The sequence below is a fragment of the Anas platyrhynchos genome, chromosome 19, assembly GCF_047663525.1.
Source record: "Anas platyrhynchos isolate ZD024472 breed Pekin duck chromosome 19, IASCAAS_PekinDuck_T2T, whole genome shotgun sequence".
In the NCBI taxonomy this organism is placed as follows: Eukaryota; Metazoa; Chordata; class Aves; order Anseriformes; family Anatidae; genus Anas; species Anas platyrhynchos.
The window spans coordinates 3,110,393-3,130,894 of NC_092605.1; the positions used below are offsets into that span (position 1 = coordinate 3,110,393).

General features: G+C 41.9%; 1 protein-coding gene across 5 annotated transcripts in view; it reads right to left on the bottom strand.

Annotated features, from left to right (window-relative positions):
• Positions 1 to 6,268: 6,268 nt before the first annotated feature.
• CEP112 (centrosomal protein 112) overlaps positions 6,269 to 20,502 on the bottom strand; it is a 163,013-nt gene continuing 148,779 nt past the window's right edge. For 3 of the 5 annotated variants that reach the window (XM_072025834.1, XM_072025831.1, XM_027471327.3), the window contains 3 exons: positions 10,427 to 10,528; positions 8,047 to 8,111; positions 6,269 to 6,705 (listed from right to left, as the gene is read on the bottom strand). In XM_072025834.1, coding sequence (XP_071881935.1) covers positions 6,702 to 6,705; positions 8,047 to 8,111; positions 10,427 to 10,528 — 171 coding nt within the window. In that variant the 3' untranslated portion in view covers positions 6,269 to 6,701. Of the gene's footprint in view, positions 6,706 to 8,046; positions 8,112 to 10,426; positions 10,529 to 19,501; positions 20,253 to 20,502 lie in introns of those variants that run through there. The other 2 variants (XR_011804176.1, XM_072025828.1) reach the window with 2 other exon arrangements.

Here is a 20,502-nt window from a genome sequence, read left to right on the forward strand (position 1 = left end):
CACAATTCAAAAGTGCCTGCACATCCTTCTGAGAGAGGCCAAGTAGGCGGTGGGACTTGCAATCTGGCTGTCACCTTGACCGAAACCTGCCTGTGTAATTTCTCTATCGCTTTAGCTATGAGACAGCTGCATTAAAAATGTTGCATTCCTTTTCTCCACAAACCGATCAATCCTATGGGTTATTAAAAAAAATAAAAAATGGTTGAATCATTTGTTTTTTCCAGGTGCTGTGCAGCAATCAGTGAAGAAAGGTTGAAATTTCTGAATAATTTTGGGGGAAGGGGTCAGGTGACTTCTGGCAGGGGCAGGCTCCCTCCCTGACTATCCCAAACCTTTTCTCCCTCACAAATCTCACAGCTCCGTAGCTGTCACCTACTGGCACCATCACCTTGAAAAAAAAAATGCCTTCAGGACAGGCAGAGACTCACCTGAGGAGGGCCAGGGCCTCTCCTTTGGAGCCAGGGCTGAGTCCCCTTTGTTGACGGTTTTATCACCTCATTACATGGAAACCTGGGTGGGGCTTTTCGTTTAATATTTTGGCAACTTCAGCTACCATTAAGCCATTAGCTCTGCAGGACTCTGTCTCCTAGTGGGTGGCAGGTTTTCTTCCCTCCTGCTTTACAGAGAATTACAGGCCCCGGTGAGTGATTTTGCTCTGTCAGAGCAAATTGCCTTCGCTGACCTAACATCTAATAAAATGGAAGATGTTTCTCCAATTATTTCAAGTGCAAAGCACTAGATTTTGTGTTATTTCCACTTCCATTTGAAATATATACAGAGTGTGGATAAATTGAAACAACCTAATGTTAGGACTTCTAGCAATTTTTCCATAACCCCCTCTAACTGTAGTGCCCATGCTGCTCTGAAGAAAAACAGAAAAAAGGAGAGAAAAAAAAAAAAAAAAAAAAAAAACAACAACCAAAAAAAATGATCTCCACAGCACAGGTCACTGACAATTTCAGCTCTAATAGACAACTATATTAGGAGCAGTAATTAACGGTAAATGAAGCCTTTGAGTGTCTGGTCTGCTCCGGATCTGTGCCCTCAGTGAGGCCTGGGTGCCCAGCGGCTAAATCATCTGCTAAACAGGTTTTTAGTGCCATAAATACACCGTGGGCTGGGTAAATGTGCTGGGGTGACTCACCCTTTCGGGTGCTCAGAGCACCCAAAAGATGGTATTTTGCTGAAATAGCTATGGACTTTTGAGAGCTATTTACATTTTGTACCGTGCTAGTCTGGACTTAAAACAATTTTCCAGGTCCCTGAATGCCTAGGTTTTGTGTGAAGTACCCAGTTTTAGCAGCTTTGGGGTGGGTCATTGAGCTGAAAATCTTGCACAAACAGGCTAAAAATCTTCATTAAGCAGAGAAATGAAGAAATACAACTCACGTTTCCTCACTCCATTTTACCAGCGCGTCTTCACACAGGCCCAGCTCCTACTCTGCTCAGATCATCCAGCTTTGAATTTCACTCGAAGAAAGCAAATGGGGAAAAGCAACAGGGGAGGCGTCTGTCTGCTCAGCCTGCAAAGTTCTGAGCTCACACTGTCGAGGTTTCATCCAGCCAAGTGTTACCAAGAGGAACCTCAGCCCCTTCCAGCAGCAGGCCGCACGAGGCAGCCTGACATGGCGCCAGCACCAATGCCTGCTCCTGGCCCCTGGTGCCTCACTGAGGAGCCCGGGACGAGCAACATTTCATCCCCCGCGGCCCTGGGAGGATGAAGGAGAGGGGAGGAAGAGTTGATTAGAATCAGAGTTTTCGCTATAGATCCAAATCTACGCTGAAATTAGTCAGCCAGTGACCTCATCCAACAGCGATGAGCAAACAAGATGACAAGCAAGTGTCGATAAGTCTCAGAAGACGTAACATCATTCCTGAGCACAATTAAACACAGCCTTACAAACATTCAGGCTCTGAGTGCTCATGAAATCCATATGGAGTCATTAGCCTTCTTAGGCCTGGCTTCCCACCACCCTCAGACGCAGATGAGTGCCTGGCTGCATGCAAAGTCACCGAGATTTAGGTTGGCTCTGAATTTAAAGAGAAAGAGCCATTTCTGAGGAATCCCTTGCTAAAATACTTTCTCTGGAAGAAGAGCGGTCAGCTGTGAAGCCACAGGCCGTTTCAGACAAACTCCCTAACAGACATCTTCATTGTTTTTTAAAAGGAAGCCAGTAGGTCAGTGGCTGCTTCAGTATTGCACCTTATGGGGTGGGTGCTACCCCTCAAGCCATACGGACTGTCACAGGCTTTGCCTACAATAAGCTTCACCTCTGATCTACAACAGCTTTAGTGAAAAGCTACTTGGAATATTCACATGTGCTGTGCCTGACAGCGAAGCAGAGGGAGTGGGATACACCTGGGGCTGCCACAGAGTACAGGAACCATACTGACTCGCTTTACAACACCTGATGTTCTTCACTGGAGGCTCCTGGACACCACAAGGCACAGAGATGTTTGGTGCATGCATAAGAACACGTGGAACCCCACCCTTGTGTGTTTTATATGACATCTGTATTATTAAAATAAACTGCTGTTAAATTAGCAGTGGAGGGGAGGAAAGACAAAAGAAACCTACCACAAGAAAAAGAGTGGGGGTTACTTGAATATCCACTGTTTTCAAAACTCTTTTACTTCACATTTGTATTTTAAAGAATAAATCAACTAAATCACACTAAATATGTCCTGCAACCTCCAGGAGTTCTCATCACTATTGGATACAGGGGGAGAGACAATGTCACTATTATATAGTCATAGAATCATAGAATATCCTGAGTTGGAAGGGACCCTTAAGGATCATCAAGTCCAACTCTTGACACCGCACAGGTCTACCCAAAAGTTCAGACCATGTGACTAAGTGCACAGTCCAATCTCTTCTTAAATTCAGACAGGCTCGGTGCAGTGACCACTTCCCTGGGGAGTCCTTAGTTTCAGCTCAGGATCACTTTGATACTTCCTGTGGATTCTAGGTCCAGAATTTCATTGATTTACTTGAAGCCTTTGGGCAAAACTGGACAAACTTAACTTCAGCATTGGCTTGGCTAGCAAAGGAAGCACAGCACATAATGACCTGTAACCAACAGGAAGGATTCAAGGGATAAGGCCTAGATCAGAGATCTGAGCCGCTTTGCTCGTGGACTGCAAAGCAAGTGCACGATGCAAGGTCTTCACTCTTTTCTGTTGTCTGTAAATGAAGCAGAGATCATCTCATGGTAGCAAATGGTAAATAAATGATATTTTGGCTAGAAGCTTGGCTTATTTATACTATTACAAATACCATGAAAGAGAGCTGCATAATTGCTATGTAGAAGTATTACAAACTGCTCCCAAACACAACACACACATGTTCACTCACTTTCTCTCACACAAGTTAATTTTTCACAGGATCAGATCCTTATTCACATCTTTCAATGCTGTTTCACAAAACATAATTTCTAATTTAGGGAGGAAAAGTTTTATTTAATTATCTTCTTTTCTTGGTTTGAATTGACCAACTGCATATCTTCCACCGGCTTTATCAAAGAAGCCACCAGTACAAGAGCACATCTAATTTTAAGCAGGCTTTAGTTGGCAGACTTAAAATTGATCATGCATTTTAGTTTCAGTAACTTGCAATTTCTTGCACTCTTTGATAGCACACTTTAAAGAACAAGCCTTCTTTAATGACAAAGGCTTAAAAGAAATGACCCTTCTGAACAAAATATCAAAGCTTAGAACAGATAGTCCCTCAAAAAAAAAAAAAAAAAGTCCGAATTAAAATGACCTTGTGTTCTGAAACTTTTTCATACAATATCTGACGTCTTACTTTCCCTTTGTACCCTCAGAATGAAACCAAGTATAATTCAGTAGTATGTGGTGCCTCCAGTACATTTTGTGATTTGGGAAGAACTTGCAGTGCATTAAGATAACTTAACAAATAAAAATAATCAGATCCCATATTTACTCTCTGTCAAGACTGCTTGTAATTAGTATCAAAGCCGTGTATGTTTTCCAGAAAATTCAATAAAACACTGTAATATATTATAGCAATCACAAATATTTCCTCTAGTTACAGTAAAATCATTCCTCAGTTTGAAACCACAGTTTGCAGAGATTTAGGGGGTATCTGCTGTGCTGCCCCCATCACAATTACTATTAAAGTACTGTTGCAGGACAAAGCAAAGGGCTAGGAGAAGGATGGAGGTTACATCCCTTTTCTTCTAACTGCACCAGAAATGAGCCTATTTGTTACATGTGACACAAGAACTGTGGGCAGCACTGAAGTAAAGCTTCACCTTGACTCTGGCGAAGAACATTATGTAAAAATGCACAAGAAAATGCAGGATAGAGTGAAACTATCTTCTTTCATACAGCAGAGTTCAATAAAATAACAACAACAATAATAATCCACTAGAAATAAAGTTCTAACCATTCTCTAGTCGGTTTTGCCAGAGCTCGTTTTACAGCCTATGAAGCCAACTGCTGGCAGCTGGCAATTCCTTACCCAGCAGGTGAAAAGAGAGCAAGTTCCGGACAGGAGAACCTCTCTGAGCTTGCAGTTTAGACTTTACCTGTTCCATAAGTGATCAAAAAAATAGTAGCAACTACAAACCCATCCTAGACAGTGTTGAGTTTAATTTCTAATCAGGTTTATAAGCGCCTTCAAAATGGTTCTCAAACTCTACTTGCTGTTAGAGAGTTTTCCAGTTTTAAAATTCACAAATTGACTAATATCTACTTTTCCCAAACTGTTTTTTATATCAATGACATCAGCAACCCAATTCCATAGAAAAGGAGGAAAATCAGGCCTGAATTCAACTAGGAATGCAGGGAAGAGCATACAGCGGAGGCTCTGTGCGTTACTTCATGCATGTACCACCCTCAGAAGGACTATAACCACATGGTTATCAAGCACAAACAGCAGCAGAACACCAGAATCAAAATCTCCTCATTTCCTCTGTGCGTGAGAAGGGAGATTTTGCTGTCCCACTGCCTGGTGTTTAAGGACAAAGCAACACCCAACCAGTAAATCACAGCCCACAGGTCTGGGAGCTCTCAGTGCTCCTTCTGTAGAGCCGAACCATCGCTGCCATGCATCTCCCTGAGCAAATACATTAAATTTTACTGCCCACAATTAACTGCATGTATCCTAACAAATTCTTCCTACTAAAACTCACCATTGCCCCAGGCGGGGCTTTGTGGCACCTGCCGCAGCACTTCCTTCCTTATCAGAGCCATGACAACCCCTTATCTCTAATTAGAGGAATCACCTGTTGATTCAAGGAAGGTGGAAAACCTGCCCAGGCCCAGGCTGGGCTGACAAGCAGCAAAGCACCGAGTGAGGTTGGGGCCTGTGTTTGGCACGGAGCTCTCTGTTGGCGCTGCCAGGAGGTGGGGAGGATGGAGCCCAGCCTGCCAAAGCCTTTCCTCATTGATCTCAGTGCCAGGCGGAGATAAGAGCGCAGCTGGGGCTCGGCAGGACGGCCACCTCCTGCCGCAGGCACTCAAGCCGTCACTAGCACCGTGTGCTGGGCCCTCTGGACCATGGCACTGAGTGCCGGGTGAGGGGGGACAAGCGGCTGTCCCCGCCTGCAGGGACAGGGAGAGCTTTGCTCCTGCAGCCCATGCTGCAGCTGGACCTCGAAGAGAGGAATTCCTGGCCCCCTCTCAAGCACTCAGGCCATGAGCTGTGCCCTGATACGAACGCTGCCGGCAGCACGGTGCCTAGGAAGAAAATGGCTATTCTTGTATTCCACCTATCTAAATTTACAGATTACAAACGTACTCGGGTACATTCTTGCTCGCGGATGGCCAAGAGATAAGGAAGCTCTGTGCTGGGGAGGCAGAGAGAGCTACAAGGACTGCTCCCTGCCCAGGTCCCTCAGCTTTCCCCCACTTCCCACACCTCATCCTCTGTAAAACCTGGGGCACCTTCTTGGAGGTACCAGGACGTTCAAGAGAGCCTGCGCACGCGCCCACGCGGAACCGGGGCCATATCAGTTATGACTCTTTTTCAATAACGCCGCATAACTGTGTTATCAGTAAGTGACAAAGGACTTTCCTGTGACCGGTGCATGCAACCTCACTGGTAGCTTTATATGCTGTTAACTGGCAACCGTGGCTGCATTTGTCATCATGGTGTTTTCATTCATGCTACAATGCTTTCCTTGAAATACAGCACGGAATAATTTCCCAGTTTAAAAAAAAAAAAGCCATACAAGCTGTCATATGCACTGTGGCTGTTTAAGTGAGTGAGATGCCCAAGCAGGACAATAATGGCAAAACAAAATAGTACAAAATAATATTTTAATATTATGTAAACACATGGACACAAAACAATGTCAAAATATGTTAAAATATCTTGGACAATAATAATAGAAAATGGGATTTTCTTCATGTATAAAAGTGAAAAGAATGGTACTAGGAAGTAGTAACAAAAATATTAGTAGAGGAAACGTTTCCTCTTGGTAAGCAAGCACAGTCAATCACGCAGTATATCAAAAGTATAAATCTGTAATAAGATGATGATAAAAGGTAATGGAAGGAAAATACAACTAAAAAAAGTCTGGCATGAGCAATGGATGTGTTTTCATGAACTTCACTGCATTTTGTATGCTAACAAAACAGCCACTGATCTTTGCATTTTAATGACAAGAGCCAAATCTTCAAACCTATTCAAAGCAGTCCATTTGGCAATCGAAGAAATCCAACAGCTCCAGCAGCTACCTGAAAATTAAGAGATTCTCATTAGTTCTATCTTACTGTTCTTGCTACAAAACACAACATGCTGAAATAACGGTTGGGCCCTGTCTCAGCGGGCTCTGTTACGGCTGTGACCACATCTGCAGCCGTAGGCACAAGCAGGCTGAAGTTAGTTCTTCACTGACAGCTGTCCAATGTCAGCAAAAAAAAGCAGTATTTCAGTGAACAAGGGTCAGGAGTTACCAAAAAAAAAAAACAAAAAAAAACACAAACCAAGAAACAAAATTTCGCATGAATGTAGTCTTGGAAAAAAATCTGATCAGTACCAAAACTTCTCTGAACAGAAGCACAGAAGCTCCTCTCCTGCTTGCTCTGTCCCCAACCTTTCCTCTCCACTGGGACATGCACAGGGCTCCTTCCACCCTCGACTTTTGGTCACTTGTGACCAGGCCTGATCGATGATTATTCATCATTTTAAATAGCTGTTTTCCTAATTGTGAAGACATTAACTCAAAAAAAATTGAGACAAAATCCATCCTTTTGCAGTGCTACTGCTGTTACTGGAGTCTTGAAACTATATTACAGCTTTATATTTACCTAGTTTTTTTTTTTTTTTTTTTGAAGTTAACCATGCTGGACATATTACCAAGAATTTATGACATTTTTAGCTTCCAATTAGCTTTATCTAATTCTTGTTAACAAAAAAAAAATTTGGATTAACATTTTCATCAACTTCCACGCCGTTAACATCTTTACAAATGTTCAATTATCTTAGACATTTTTACACTATTTTTACAAGCACGCATTTTCATTTGCGGAAAACCTCATGTGCGATATGAAAGTATCAAAAAAGGCAATAAATATAAAAAGACGGAGTGACTTTACTAGGAAATTTCCTTTTACTCACCTATCCATGTGAATCACTTACTCTAAAGGCACAGCAAGTCTTTTTATTGCTGCAGCACTTGCCATAATTTATATTGGAGGGTGTAAACGTTTGAAAAAAGCTCAGGCTCATGAAGATCCGGTACTTTGAAGATGTGATCTGTAATATTATGCATTGCATCATTGTTTTCTATCTTAAAAGGAGGTGGCATCACCGCAGAGCTGCAGCTGTGCACTGAGCCACTGTCTCATCATGAACATCGAGGCAAAGCCCAGACTTGCAATGCACCTGCGAGTTCTCTAATCTTGCTCTAATAGTACTGACTAAGCACTGGGAAAATTCTCAGACGCTTGTTTACTGAAAATAAGGATCTTTTAAAACGGCAACCATATTTGAGTGTTTTAATTAAGCCGTAAAACTTCAATAACTGGGATCTACAGGTGTGAAATGGTACAAATTAATCAAAGATAATCACGTACCTCCTGGTGCGGTAGGTATTCAGCTCGGCCTGTAGGGCAGAGGCTCTTTTCTGCAGAACATTTACCTGTAAAATACATCCCAAATGAAAATGCTGTACAAACTTTCAATAAATAAATCTGCACGCATTTCATAATGGTGTTTTTCTTGCCTATCGTGCCTAAGTAAATGCAATAACATTTTAGCTGCATACTGGAATTAACCATAATACTTTATAGAAGATTGTCAGCATGGCTTTCCTGGCCTGCATATCCTCAGCACACCAGCTGCATGCTACCTCCTTTAAGAACAGAGTCAAAACAGTTTTGAAATTCAGCTTGTGGTAGCAGATCGATTACGCGAGGGGTTGGGAACTCTAGTTGCACCCTCAACGCCCATACGAAGCCTGTGCTCTGATCCCTTCATTGCTGCTCTTGTGTGAAGATACTCACCTGTTCTGGATGGGTATGAAAATTAACACTTATTAATACACCGTGGCCACTTTTGGACAAACCAACAAGAGCTGACAGTTGGGCAGCATAGTTTATATTTAGCAATATTTTTCAAAAAACTTTGCCTAAGCAGCCAGTATTTTCTTTTTGTTTATTTTTATCACTGCTCGGGCTTTTACCCAGCCCATCTTCTTCATCCTCCTCCAACAATAAATAATCCTGACAGGTGCAGAGATTCCATTGCCCTTCTTGTCTGATGTTTCAAAACAGGAATTTCAACAATTTTCAAAGACTAGGACACCTGTGCTTCAGAAAAGAGCCCTGCTTACTGAGTGGTCTGCGACTACAGCGTACCGCTGGAAATACAGCCAGCAGCTATGTATTTCTGGGATAACACCCAGTTTTTAGTGTGTGTAGTTACTTTTACTCTTTTGAAATGCTGCTGATGCTTACAAAAGCCCTGCAGGTAGATATCAGATTCTGCTTTTTTTTAACTCCTTAAAAGGTGTGATACTCTTATATTAGCTCCAGTGTAACGCTTGCTACTAGACAGTGCTAATGGTCAACCACACTTTAAAAATAGCTTTTTACTATCATCTGGAAATAGATTTCCCCTGTTGATCCTTAACTCTTTATTTCCCACAAATATTTAAGTGAAAAAGAGCTTCACTTCCATTAGGAATCCCTTGACATGTGGGCAGAGTGCCTGTAACATAGTGTTGAAATTTTGGCACCAGCAGCACATAGGAATTTGAAACTTTCCCCTATGAAAATTTCCTACTTCTATTAAAGGCAAACTTTGTCAGTGAAGTGTCTTGTGCTTGGAAAAAAAATGCTACATAATGACCCTTATGCATTGTACAGGAAGGAAGGAAGGAAGCAAGGAAGCAAATAAGTAGGGAAGGGGAAAAAAAGGCAATAAAAAGCAAATACATTAAATTAAAACTATTTCCCTAGAGAGACTGCATAAGAAAGAGAAATTGAGAGTCTGTAGATCTATAAGAGCTTGAAAAACGGTGCTTTAAATTGGTATAAGGCGTGTGCTGATGTCAAGCCTAAACATGCATGCTGTGTCCTCAAGGCTTTTGCTCTTCTCTGAGCCCTGGGCAGCTCTGAGCCACCAGCAGGACTGCCACGGTGCTTCCTCATTTCTTCCCTTCAGCCCAGGACAGATCCCAGTCCTTCCTACCCATGCCTAAAAGCAGTCCTGCACTGGGCCATATGCCAACACTGCCTGTTTTTTTTTGGAGTACTGTTATTTGACATCTCTGATCATTCCTCTTTATTGTTATTTATCCTTCCTCAGACCTTTATGTGTCTGTGAGTTCAGGCAATGATGATATTATGCCTTCTTCCACCTCCTAATATAATATAATATAATATAATATAATATAATATAATATAATATAATATAATAGGACAGCACCAAATGACATATTTGGGAACCCCATACTAGAAGCATAACCAGTTCATTATTTACAATGTAGCGCCCTATTTACAATGAGATTTTGATATTTCTATTAGACAGTTTTATATCTGTTTCATATAAACAATATTGATTTTGTGTTACTGTAGATGATCTAGTGTTTTGAAACATTTAAGAGAAAGCATTACAGAAGTCCATTAGAGCCTCTTTCTACAGGAAAACCTAGAAATAACACAATAATCACTGGGACTACTGTCTTAAAAGAAGTATCTCACTTGCTTCATTATATAGGCTGAGAAGAAAACAAAATGATTTCTCTCTCTCTTTCACATCCTTTACAAGCATCCTTTAAACAATTCCTCTAGGAAAAACAGGGTAAGAAAAGTGAGAGCAAACTGTAAGCTGTATTTGAAAGGCTGTGAAAATACTACTGAACACAGCAATATTTTCTGCTTTTGACTCTCAAGTGGAACAAAATCCGGCATCAAAAGATACAGTGTGATAGATAAATGGATAAAGATTTACCTGAGATTTTAAAGATACAATGGTGTCTTCAAGTTCTTGTCTCAAAGATGCTGGCATCAGACTTTTGAGTGTGTTTTCATATTCTTGTCGTATATGGGTCACCTGTAAGAGAACAGAAAAATACATTAAGAGAGGGCTACTTTTGGAGGTTAGAGAATAACTTTTTTGCTTCTTTTGCCCTATTTGGAGTTCAAAAACTCAAAAACTCAGAACTGTTAGATCAAGAGAAAGGGAAGAAGACAGAAGAAAGATCAGCAAAGATCTGCAAAGAGCAAAAGAGGAATAAAAGACAAAGAAAGGAAAAAGAAAACATGAAAAGGAAATAGTCATGAAAAGGAAATGCTAAGGCATTTGCTGGGACATGGTCAGAAGAAGGACTGCTACTAGCTTTCCTAAATCTATCTCAATAGAGCATTTATAAGCAGACAAACTGCAGATCGTTAGTCAGCAGGTTTCTGGCTCACAGAAATTTCCTTTTTCTCTTTGGTGGGATCTTAACCAGGTCAGTGAGTGATGTTTGCCCCTTACTCCCTTAGACAAGGTGACTTACTGTTTCCTGCGAGTTTTTGCAAAATTTCTCAACCTCAGGGATCTTTTAAGACATTTTTTTTGTTCACTGTGCACCTATTTTTCATTGCACTTTGCATCTTCCTGAATTTCATTCTTAGGCAACTGAGGGATATGGGCAAAAGGCCTGCCAGCACCAGTGCAAGTATTTTAAAACCTGCTTTAAAGTTATTATACACAAAAGCTGCAAATTGTTCTTTGCCCCTTTTCACAGATCATGGTTCAATCATGCTTCATGAACTAAGGCAAACCAGTTTATCTAGTAGTTTTACAGCTTATTGCAGATAACCAGGTAAAGATACCCGACCAGTAAGAAGACTGCCTATTTCATCAGGTAAAATAGCAATATCATCATTTGTACAACTAACTCTTCCCATAAGGTGGATGCAGTTGTATTCTAAAGAGAACTATCAAGTGGAGTAGCACATTAGGAATTTCCAAGTAATCAATAGGCAAAAACGTCAGCTTGTTTTATTGTACAGCTGGGAGACCTCAACCAATAGGTTCCAGTATCTTCAACAAGTTATGAAAGGAGATGTTCACATAAAATTCACTACGACTACAGAAGACTAGTCTATAGACTATAGACTAGGTATAGAGTATAGTTTATAGACTCTTCTAGTCTATAACCTTATCCAACAGATGTTGAATAAACAGTACAAAGTGGCGTTAGGTGAAGACATCAGTTGGAAGGATTGCGCTTTGGTACCCTCCGCTGGGACTGTACTTGCTGAACCTTGTGCATAAGTCCCGAGAGCCTTGCTCAGTTTTGCATCTTGCAGGACTACTTGCACGCTTTATTACTTTGCTGAATCAGGGCCTCACATCTGTACTTACCTTCCGATAGGATTAACTGCCTAATTCAAATTAACCAAGCAATTAGGTGTTTTTCTGGATTAGCTGAATATGTAAATAAAGGATGAAAGGGATTCAATATCAGATTAATTTATGAAGTATCCTTAAACTTTCAACTTCTTTTTTTTCTGATGCATCTACACACCAACACCACTTTGTGCCGATTCTACTTTAGTTACAAAATTTCTTAGATCTGACATTGTGACCACAAATCAAAACCTCAGTCTCACATCTGAAGAAGCCGTAACTTCTACCTTCCAGCTCCCAGCCTGCTTACACACGTGACGACCGAGCCCAAAGTTCACCCAACGCTGGGCCAATTACCATCCTTTGGAAAAAGCAGGGCATGCCAAGCTATGCATTATGCACAGTACAATTATCGATGTAAGAGGAATAAAACAATCTGATGAAAATTTTGTCTATGAGTCATTCCAACGTGCGGAAGAAATCTCCAAATCTCTATGCAAATAGGCAATTAGAGGCTTTCCTTGTGAACTGCAAGTGATGCTACTATGCAAATACAAAGAAATAACAGGAAAAGAAACACTGTAAGACAGGAAACCTTGTTTGAACTCAGCTTGTATATAAGCCAGTGATCAAAATTTATGCTTTTTAAAGTTACTCCAATAAACTTATTCTACTCTTTCTATAAAGGCTTACAAAGTTGTGAATAGGTGCTTTGCCAGCATAAATACTTTCTGAGCCAACTGCTCATTTGGGTGGGGACCTTGATACAGCAGAAACATGTATTTCAGTTAATTCACATTTCTTACATTTGTTCTTGGTGAGAAAGGAGTAGAAACAGGCAGCTAGAACCGCAAAAGGCTTTTATTCCCTCACTGTGAGCGATGAAGGTATATTTCACACATCCGAGGGTCTGGATGGCTCTGCTGGTTATAAATCTATCCCCACCACCAGTGACGTCCAGAGAAGGCTTCGGGCGTGGGATGGCTCGGGGAGCTCTGCAGGTGCTGGGCTGGCACCATTGGCACAGCGACACAGAGCTGCCACTTCCCCCGAGTTTTGGGAGTCCCTGAACACTTGGGCTTGTTCCCCATCCCTAAGTGCATTTGAAGTCAAGACAGATTCCCTTTCACTGCATGTGGGCTTAGTTCACGGACCCAATCCCATCCACCACAAACCACCTTTGCTGCACAGCTTTGTGGTGGGTTTGCAGAAGCCCCCAGGCAGACAAACGTTGATTTAATTACTCAAATTGTCTATAGGCCACATTCACTCAAGGTTCAAGGCTATGTTCGATCCAACACTTCCCACCACCTTGCTACTACACTGGGGTGACCCAAGCAGCAAAGACAGCCCAGCCTTCAAGCCCTTAAGCTCCCCATTTACAGGCAATGGGGACACAAGGAGCTGACCCTGGTGTAACTCACTACACCATGACCCAGGGTCCTGGGACTCACAGCAGCTTCCTTGGGAGCCAGGCCTGCAGCAGGGACCCCTGACTGTAATTTTTCCTGGAGGAACGTCAAGAAGGTTTCATTCTAAATAGACACAACAACAATTTGAATACAGCTCTGTGAGTGAAACAATAATAATCTCACTGAGAGCAGTCAGCTTTCAACCAGGTCGTTGTTTTTAATCTGTAAGTGTCCTCCAAAGACGTCGCTTTCCCAGTGCTCTTTAATGTTTGCTATTAGCTCTGCAAGGCACCAAGGGGACTGTTCCTTTTTGATGAAGGTGTTTCTTGGAAAGTCAGGAAGAAACACATACTGTGCTTTAAAATACAGCTATGCATGACTGGGTCGGCTGAAAAAGGAGAAAGTAAAGGAGAAGCAAGTCCTGGTAGCAGAAGTATTGCTTGGGGTTGGTCTCTTATCGGGTTCAGAGAAGACACACTTCTCGCAGTGCAAACTGTTCTTTGGCATTCAACCACAATTTGTTTGTTCACTAAGACAAAGTATGTTGCTTTCAACTGTGCTCACTAATAATTGCATCACAATAAGATGAAAATAAGATCCCAGCTGTTTCCTGTCATAATATGGTAAACAACATGCTGATATTTTTGGCTGAGGTTACTATCAAGGTTTATTGACCAAGAGATTAAAATAGCGCATGGCAAAAATCTGAATCACTTCTTAGAACTGACAGATAACACACAGTGGGCTAACACACACTAATTTTAATTGGGGAAGCTTTTTTTATTTTTTAGCCTTTATTTTTGACCAATGAAAGCTATGTCTGCAGGGATTGTGTGTGTGCATGTGCGCCTTAAAGGCTTTTTTGTTCTTTTATAGCCTCCAGCCGCCGCCCTAGGATCCACAAATACCGTGTCTCCTCTTGTGCTCCAGAGATGTTTAAAATTGCAATTCTTCAGCCCTCAGGAGGGCTTTAGTCTTCTGGATGAGGATAGCTCTATTTCATTTACTGTTGTGTTCGTTTTCCTTCAGTCCTGAGAAAGCCTTTTTTAAATTCATTTTGGTGAGTTGATTTAATCCAAGAACCCCCAGGAAGGTTTTATAGCTTTTAATATTAAGCTGCCACACTGCTCTTTGTTTATTCAGGTTGGTGGCTAGCATATGAGGTTTAAAGTTTTACCATCAATCATCTTTGGTGTCAGTAAAACAACCGAAAGCTGAAGTTGCCATGCAGAGGTAACGTATGGCTAGTCACAAGAAATTAGAATAAAAAGGAGAGAAACCTTCACACAATTATACAAAGTGATACAAAAAGCAGGGAAGTTATAACTTCACAGACTACAACGAGATCTCGGCATAGCTGGTCACTGACTGTTCCCAAAAGAGATAAAAATTGGATTCAGTGCTCAGCAGAGAAATACATCACTGAGCTTCTAAGCCAAGGCCTGGCCCAAGAGCTTTTTGGTAGAATAAGACAAATTTCAGTTTTAATGCTTCTCTTCTGTGCTTTGCTCTACAGCCACAACCACACCGTGTCGGATTTAGGCTGCTCACAGCCAGATCTCCTTTTATTTCCTTCTTTCAAGATGTCTGTGATGCCAACTTTACCATCCGGAGTGCACCAGGTAGTGCAACATCCCCTTCTCAAACCATTACAAAAATGCAATCTTCTCCAGATCTCCCAGCTGTAAATTACTTGATTTGAACCAGAGGAACATAAGGGAAATACAAATGAACCACTGAAGTTTATGTTGCCAAAGCAAAGGAAGGTACCACAAAAGAGTTGGTGAAGTTCCTATTAAAAAAGTCTTGTCTTGAAGGGCATGAAGTCAACATTTTGTTTATGTCAGATAAGAATCGAAAGGCAGCTCACTTAACTTGGGTTTTGTGGTTTTTAGTATCTTAATTTCTGCCTGCTTGTAATATTTGTGAAGGAGGATAATCCCACGTGTGCCAGGAAATCCTAGGATAGTGACCAAAAGGTATAATTAGTATCAGGTAATTATTATCAAATTTTCTCCACATTTCAGGGAAGTAAGATGAGATAAGTTATTTCCTGTCTCTCTCAAATTCTTTCCTGCATTATTTGAATAATGACGTGTGGTTTAAAATGATTTTATAATAACGTTTAAAAAAGAAATCTCTTTAAAAAGTTTGTGCATCTGTTCTGCAGTACACACCTCTGCAGAAGACATGAAAGATGTGTTGTAATAAATCTGGAGATGAGTTAGGGTACCAAAAAGGGAAAAATAACTCCTTCAGCCTTGGGCAAACCATTTAATCTCTGACTAAAGTTTCATCCTAAATGAGGATAATAATATTGCACGGGTCAACTTCATCCAGGTGATGTGATGGCTGAAGTAATTTTCAGAAAGCAGTTTGAAAAGGGCAAGTGAAAGACAAATTACTGTGATGCCATCTCAATTAAAACAACAGCAATAACAAAACCAAAACAACGTGCACACATAACCTCCCCCTAAAAACCCAACCAACCAACCAAAAAACAACAAAAAAGGACCACCAAGCCAAAGAATATCAAAGTAATGATTAACTGCAGCTTGTTTCTGTTCTCCCTAATTGCAGAGCCTCCTCTGCTTCTCAGCACTCCTAAACCCTACGTGAGTACAGCTCTGCTCCCCCCAAACTGCTGAGAACTGTAGGGGTGCCTTCCTCCATGGGCTCACCTGGGGAAAGCTGGGCCATCTCTGCAACCAAGGAACAGAACGCACCAAAAGCTGTAGTCCCTTTCCTTAAGGTTCTGATCTCTAGAAGAATGATTACAGCTTGAAATCTCCTCCAACAATTTTTGTTAATGAAGAATCAAGGGATGTATTTTTTTTTTTCAATGGAGAACAAGGCCACTTCATTTGTCATTTCACAACACAGGCAAACACGAATATCCGCTGCTTTTCAGTCCACATCCTCTCTTGTTTCAGGCAATGGGGGCTTCTATTCTTACTGTGAAACGTATGTTGAAATACGGTTCTTATGGATTTAAAGAAATATTATGCAATTTGATATAAACGTTCTCAAGTTCTTACGGAAAGTAATGAACACCATAAATTGCATGAGCGCGGTGTGGCTGAGAGCAGTAACTAAGCAGGATCAGCTGAGCCAGTTATTTTGTCAAGTGTGCACCATGTTGTTCTCCACGGAGAAAATACTGCTGGAGAACCTCGTCTGTTCTGACAGTTTCAATAAAACATAAATTGGTGGCATAGCTGTCCCCTTTGTTTTTCTGTCTTTAGCTAGTAAACCATTTGAGCATCCAAAATATTCTTGCCTTGGTGTTTCACTAACCCGCAGGGACCGCCGGTTATGCCAAGCTGCTGGCTGCACACTGAGCTTTCTGCTCGGTTAGTTTCTTCCAACCTGCGTTCAAGAGGCCTTATTACTTCAGGGGTTTGTATTTTGATATCTTTCTGTGCTTAACCAAGATCTCCCACCTGGAAAATCCTCTGTTTGCAGTTAGGCAACGCGAGCCTATATAATTCATAACTGCAAAGGAAGGGAAGTCAGGCAAAACTTAAAAAAAAAAAAAATGCAGTGGGCTGCATATGGCAAGAACAGCATTCTTGGGATTACACGAGTTGGAGAGGAATAAAAGCTTTCACTGTCAACACCATGGAACAACCAGGAATGCTGTGGCTAGAAAATTCACGCTGTTCTCTCAACCTCCCCCTCCGAAGGGCTCCTCTATTGTTCCAGTTGGGATTTGGAGGATCCCTGACTTCTCCCCTCCTTGGAGATGACTCACTGCAGATGCCATCCCTGTCCCTGAGCAGTATTTCCTTCGGCTCTTGTCAGTGCCATCCTTTCATCCAACAGAGAGGTCATAACTGCGCAACAAGTGGTCCTCCTCGTGTAAGAGCAGGAATCGAAACCAGCCCGGGAACCGACCAGCACCGTGGGGCCAAATCTGAAGACACATGGTACTCATTTATAGCTCTGTCGATGGCAAAGAATTTTTAATAGGCTATCAAGATAATTAAGTCTGAAATAAAGCTATAAGCATCTTTGACACTACCATGGGAATTTATTTCTCTATTTCAGTTTTACATTCCAGCATGTGTTACCTTCTACATAATCCTTTCCATCCTGGGGTGGTTCAGCAAGTCAAGGTTTTGGTATCTGATAGGAGAGGTGCTGAGTGCTCACTAATGACGGCAAGAGCTGACACAGCTCAGCAGCACGCAGGATTAAGCTCAGTATTTTCACACTGTCTGTGTGAACACGCAAATCTTTGTAGATAAGCTACTTTTACTATCACCATTTCCCCTCTTTCAAGAAGGAAAATGTAACCAGCATCTCAACTGGAAAGCAAGCTGCCGGATTTAGGAAGCATCACGGCTGGTAAGTCTATAAACTTTGAGCCAGGTGAGCAGGGCAGCGGGGGAGAGAACTGCGGCTGCACCTCCCCGACGTACTTCTGAAAGATGGCACTTGGTGCTGAGCAAATTGCAAACAAAATAACACTGTAAAATTCAGATGATGTTAAAATCGGCATTAGGCTGGCCTTTCTTCAGTCCTTTTCAGTTCCATCCAAGCACCTCGTCACCTGTTAAAAACGAAAGGGATAATTCACTGACCACACATCACCGAGAGCCTGCCCTGGAGATGCGAGGTCTGTCCTCTTTTCTGCTGTCATCCAGCTGGCTCCTCCATGCAGCGCCACTTCTCCTCTTTTAGTTCTTTGCATTAAATGCCACCAACATTGTTGTTCGTAGTTGTACTTAAAGCTATCCCAGGCACACTTCTTATAGAACAAAATTCCTTTAATTGATAATGTGCAAGCAAACCACAGATGCTCTAAAATGATGTGCTGCTCTTTTATAAGTGAGCTTTCTTTCTCATTCACTCCTATTTAAGACAAAGAGCTAGAAAAATGTCAAGTTAAAATACTCTCTAATTCCTGCGTGCCAGCATATGCTTCTATTCTTCTTTGGTGAAAGTATTTTTTCTCCTTTCAACTGTTTGTTCTCTACTTTCTGTGTTACTCTCTTTCTCCAGCTGGCCACTTCATTCCAATAATTCATTCAGTCCTATGAAGTAGGCATACATTTGTGTATTTTCCAGTTGTGTCTGATTACCAAAGCTAACATTTGATCACTGACTTCAACACATGCATTATCATCATCATCTACCTCTTTTCCCTTTGACAGTCTCACAGTTGGTGAGAGCCTTCTCTCCTGCAGTTCCTGCCATATGGAGCTCCCGGTAACTTTCAACTCTATTGATTTCCAGTTCCTTTCAAATCCCACCTGAAAATTTGTTTTTCTGTGCTTGAATCTGAGCTGCTTCTTCCTTCTGTTTTGAAACTTTATGCTATACAGCATGCCATATTCTGCTTAATTCTGCTTTCCTTTCATAGTAGGCTGTTAAAGAAAATGCTATACAAGACACAAAATATGGCAAATGCAAAGTTCTGATTTATTGTAACAATCCCAGACTTAATTAAAGATTGGAGGGGCACTACTGTATCAAACTGATTAACGAATATATCAGTGGAATTGTATGTATGGTAGACATGAACCAACATAGAAATAGAAGAATCAGGCTCCAAATAAAGACAATACTGATTTTATAGTATCGTAGTCAGCTTTGCCATGCACCTACAGATGCACCTACACCCATGAAAGGTTATTTATGAAATATAACCAGGGTCAGCGTCATTCTTCCTGAACAGCCTCCGTCAGGAAGTCCCAAATAAGAAAGAAAATGTAAGACATAGATGCCTTCGTCTGCATATGCCAAACAGACTGACCAGCTGCTCTCACTTATTTCAGATTCTTTGCTGCTTGTATGTGGCCCTCCAACAACTTCTTTTCCAAGAAAATATTTTAAACTTTAAATTTGTCCACCGTAAGTAGCCAGAAAAGAAATCTGCTGTCTGCAGATATTGAATCAGCAGAACTTCAGGTGCCAGCCTGCGGGGAGCTACGCCATTTGGGCTGCTCTTTTACATTTTTCACAAAACGTATACATTTCTCGAAATGCTTTATGAAAGGAAAAGAGCTGAAGTATGCAGTACCCTCCTGTTCGGGGTGCTGGCAGAGTGACAGATGAAACAGAAAGGAGAGAAGCAAACGGGCATGGAGGGATGGGCACAGAGGGGGGGACACCCTCCCTCAGCACACAGCGCTCTCCAAACGCAGCCTCCCCGGTACATGCTGGTCGCATGCAGAAACCTCAGGAGCTGTTTGAATGTGACATTATTCGGTGTCGATTTTCTTGCGAGTCCCAGTAGAAACATCTTTTGGATTCTCACCTTCTTCCCCAGTGCAGCACAGCCCGCCGAGCCCCGATGCCAGCGCAGGCTGCCCCAGGGGTTAACTGGCAGCTGCTCCACAGCCAGCGCCAGGGCTCCTCGCTGCGAATCGCTTCTGTGGTTAAGATCGTTCAGATCTACACTGAGCTTCCCATTTCTGTGGGAGCACAAACGGGTCTCTGGGGGAAAATTCTGGAAGGATGTCAACACCGTGGGTTGAAGCAACCAGAGCAAATGGCAGAATTTCATCACCACCTCCAGTGCATGCTTACTGTTTGTTTCTCAGTTTCCAAAGGGCTCAGCAGCTCTGCGGAACAAATACTGTCTGAATCCTCTTCACCTGCAGATTGGCCACAAAGCAAAGCTTTTATTTAAATGCCCAACCTGGAACCACAGAATCATTTAGACAGGCAAGGACCTTTAAGATCATCAAGTCCAACCATCCACCTAAACTACAGCTTATTAACCTGGTTTTAGATGACTCCAGCGTGTTCTGAGAAAGACAACTCTTTGAGAAAGTCTGGAGATCCACGGATCACGTTTCAATCACCAGGATTCGAGGCAGCACAGTTTGATAACTTTTAGCAGTTATCTGAGGCACCTGAGCTGGAAGTTCTCATGCACCACGGACGAGGCTGGTTTGGAGGCAGACTTCCTGCTGTGGCTCACCATGGCCAGATGGAGGAAATTCCTCTCCTTCCATGTCATTTTTCCAGCACATACATAAAGCTTTGGCAAAGTCGTGGGAGCAGCCGTGGAACTGTAAAGGCAGGCCAGGACAACGGAAGTGAGGGCAAAGATTTTCTGTGAATTTTCTGCGCATTTAAGACTCTACGGTATCTTTGAAATAAAAAAAAATAGTATGGAAAAATGGACAAAAAGCCCTCAACAGAAGGGACAATATTACTCAAGTCTTCCAGCCTTTGATGCATTAAGAATTATTTGGGGCGCACACCCTGGACATAGGCTTATCTTGCTCATCTCAGTCTTGCTGTTTTTTTACTCATAGC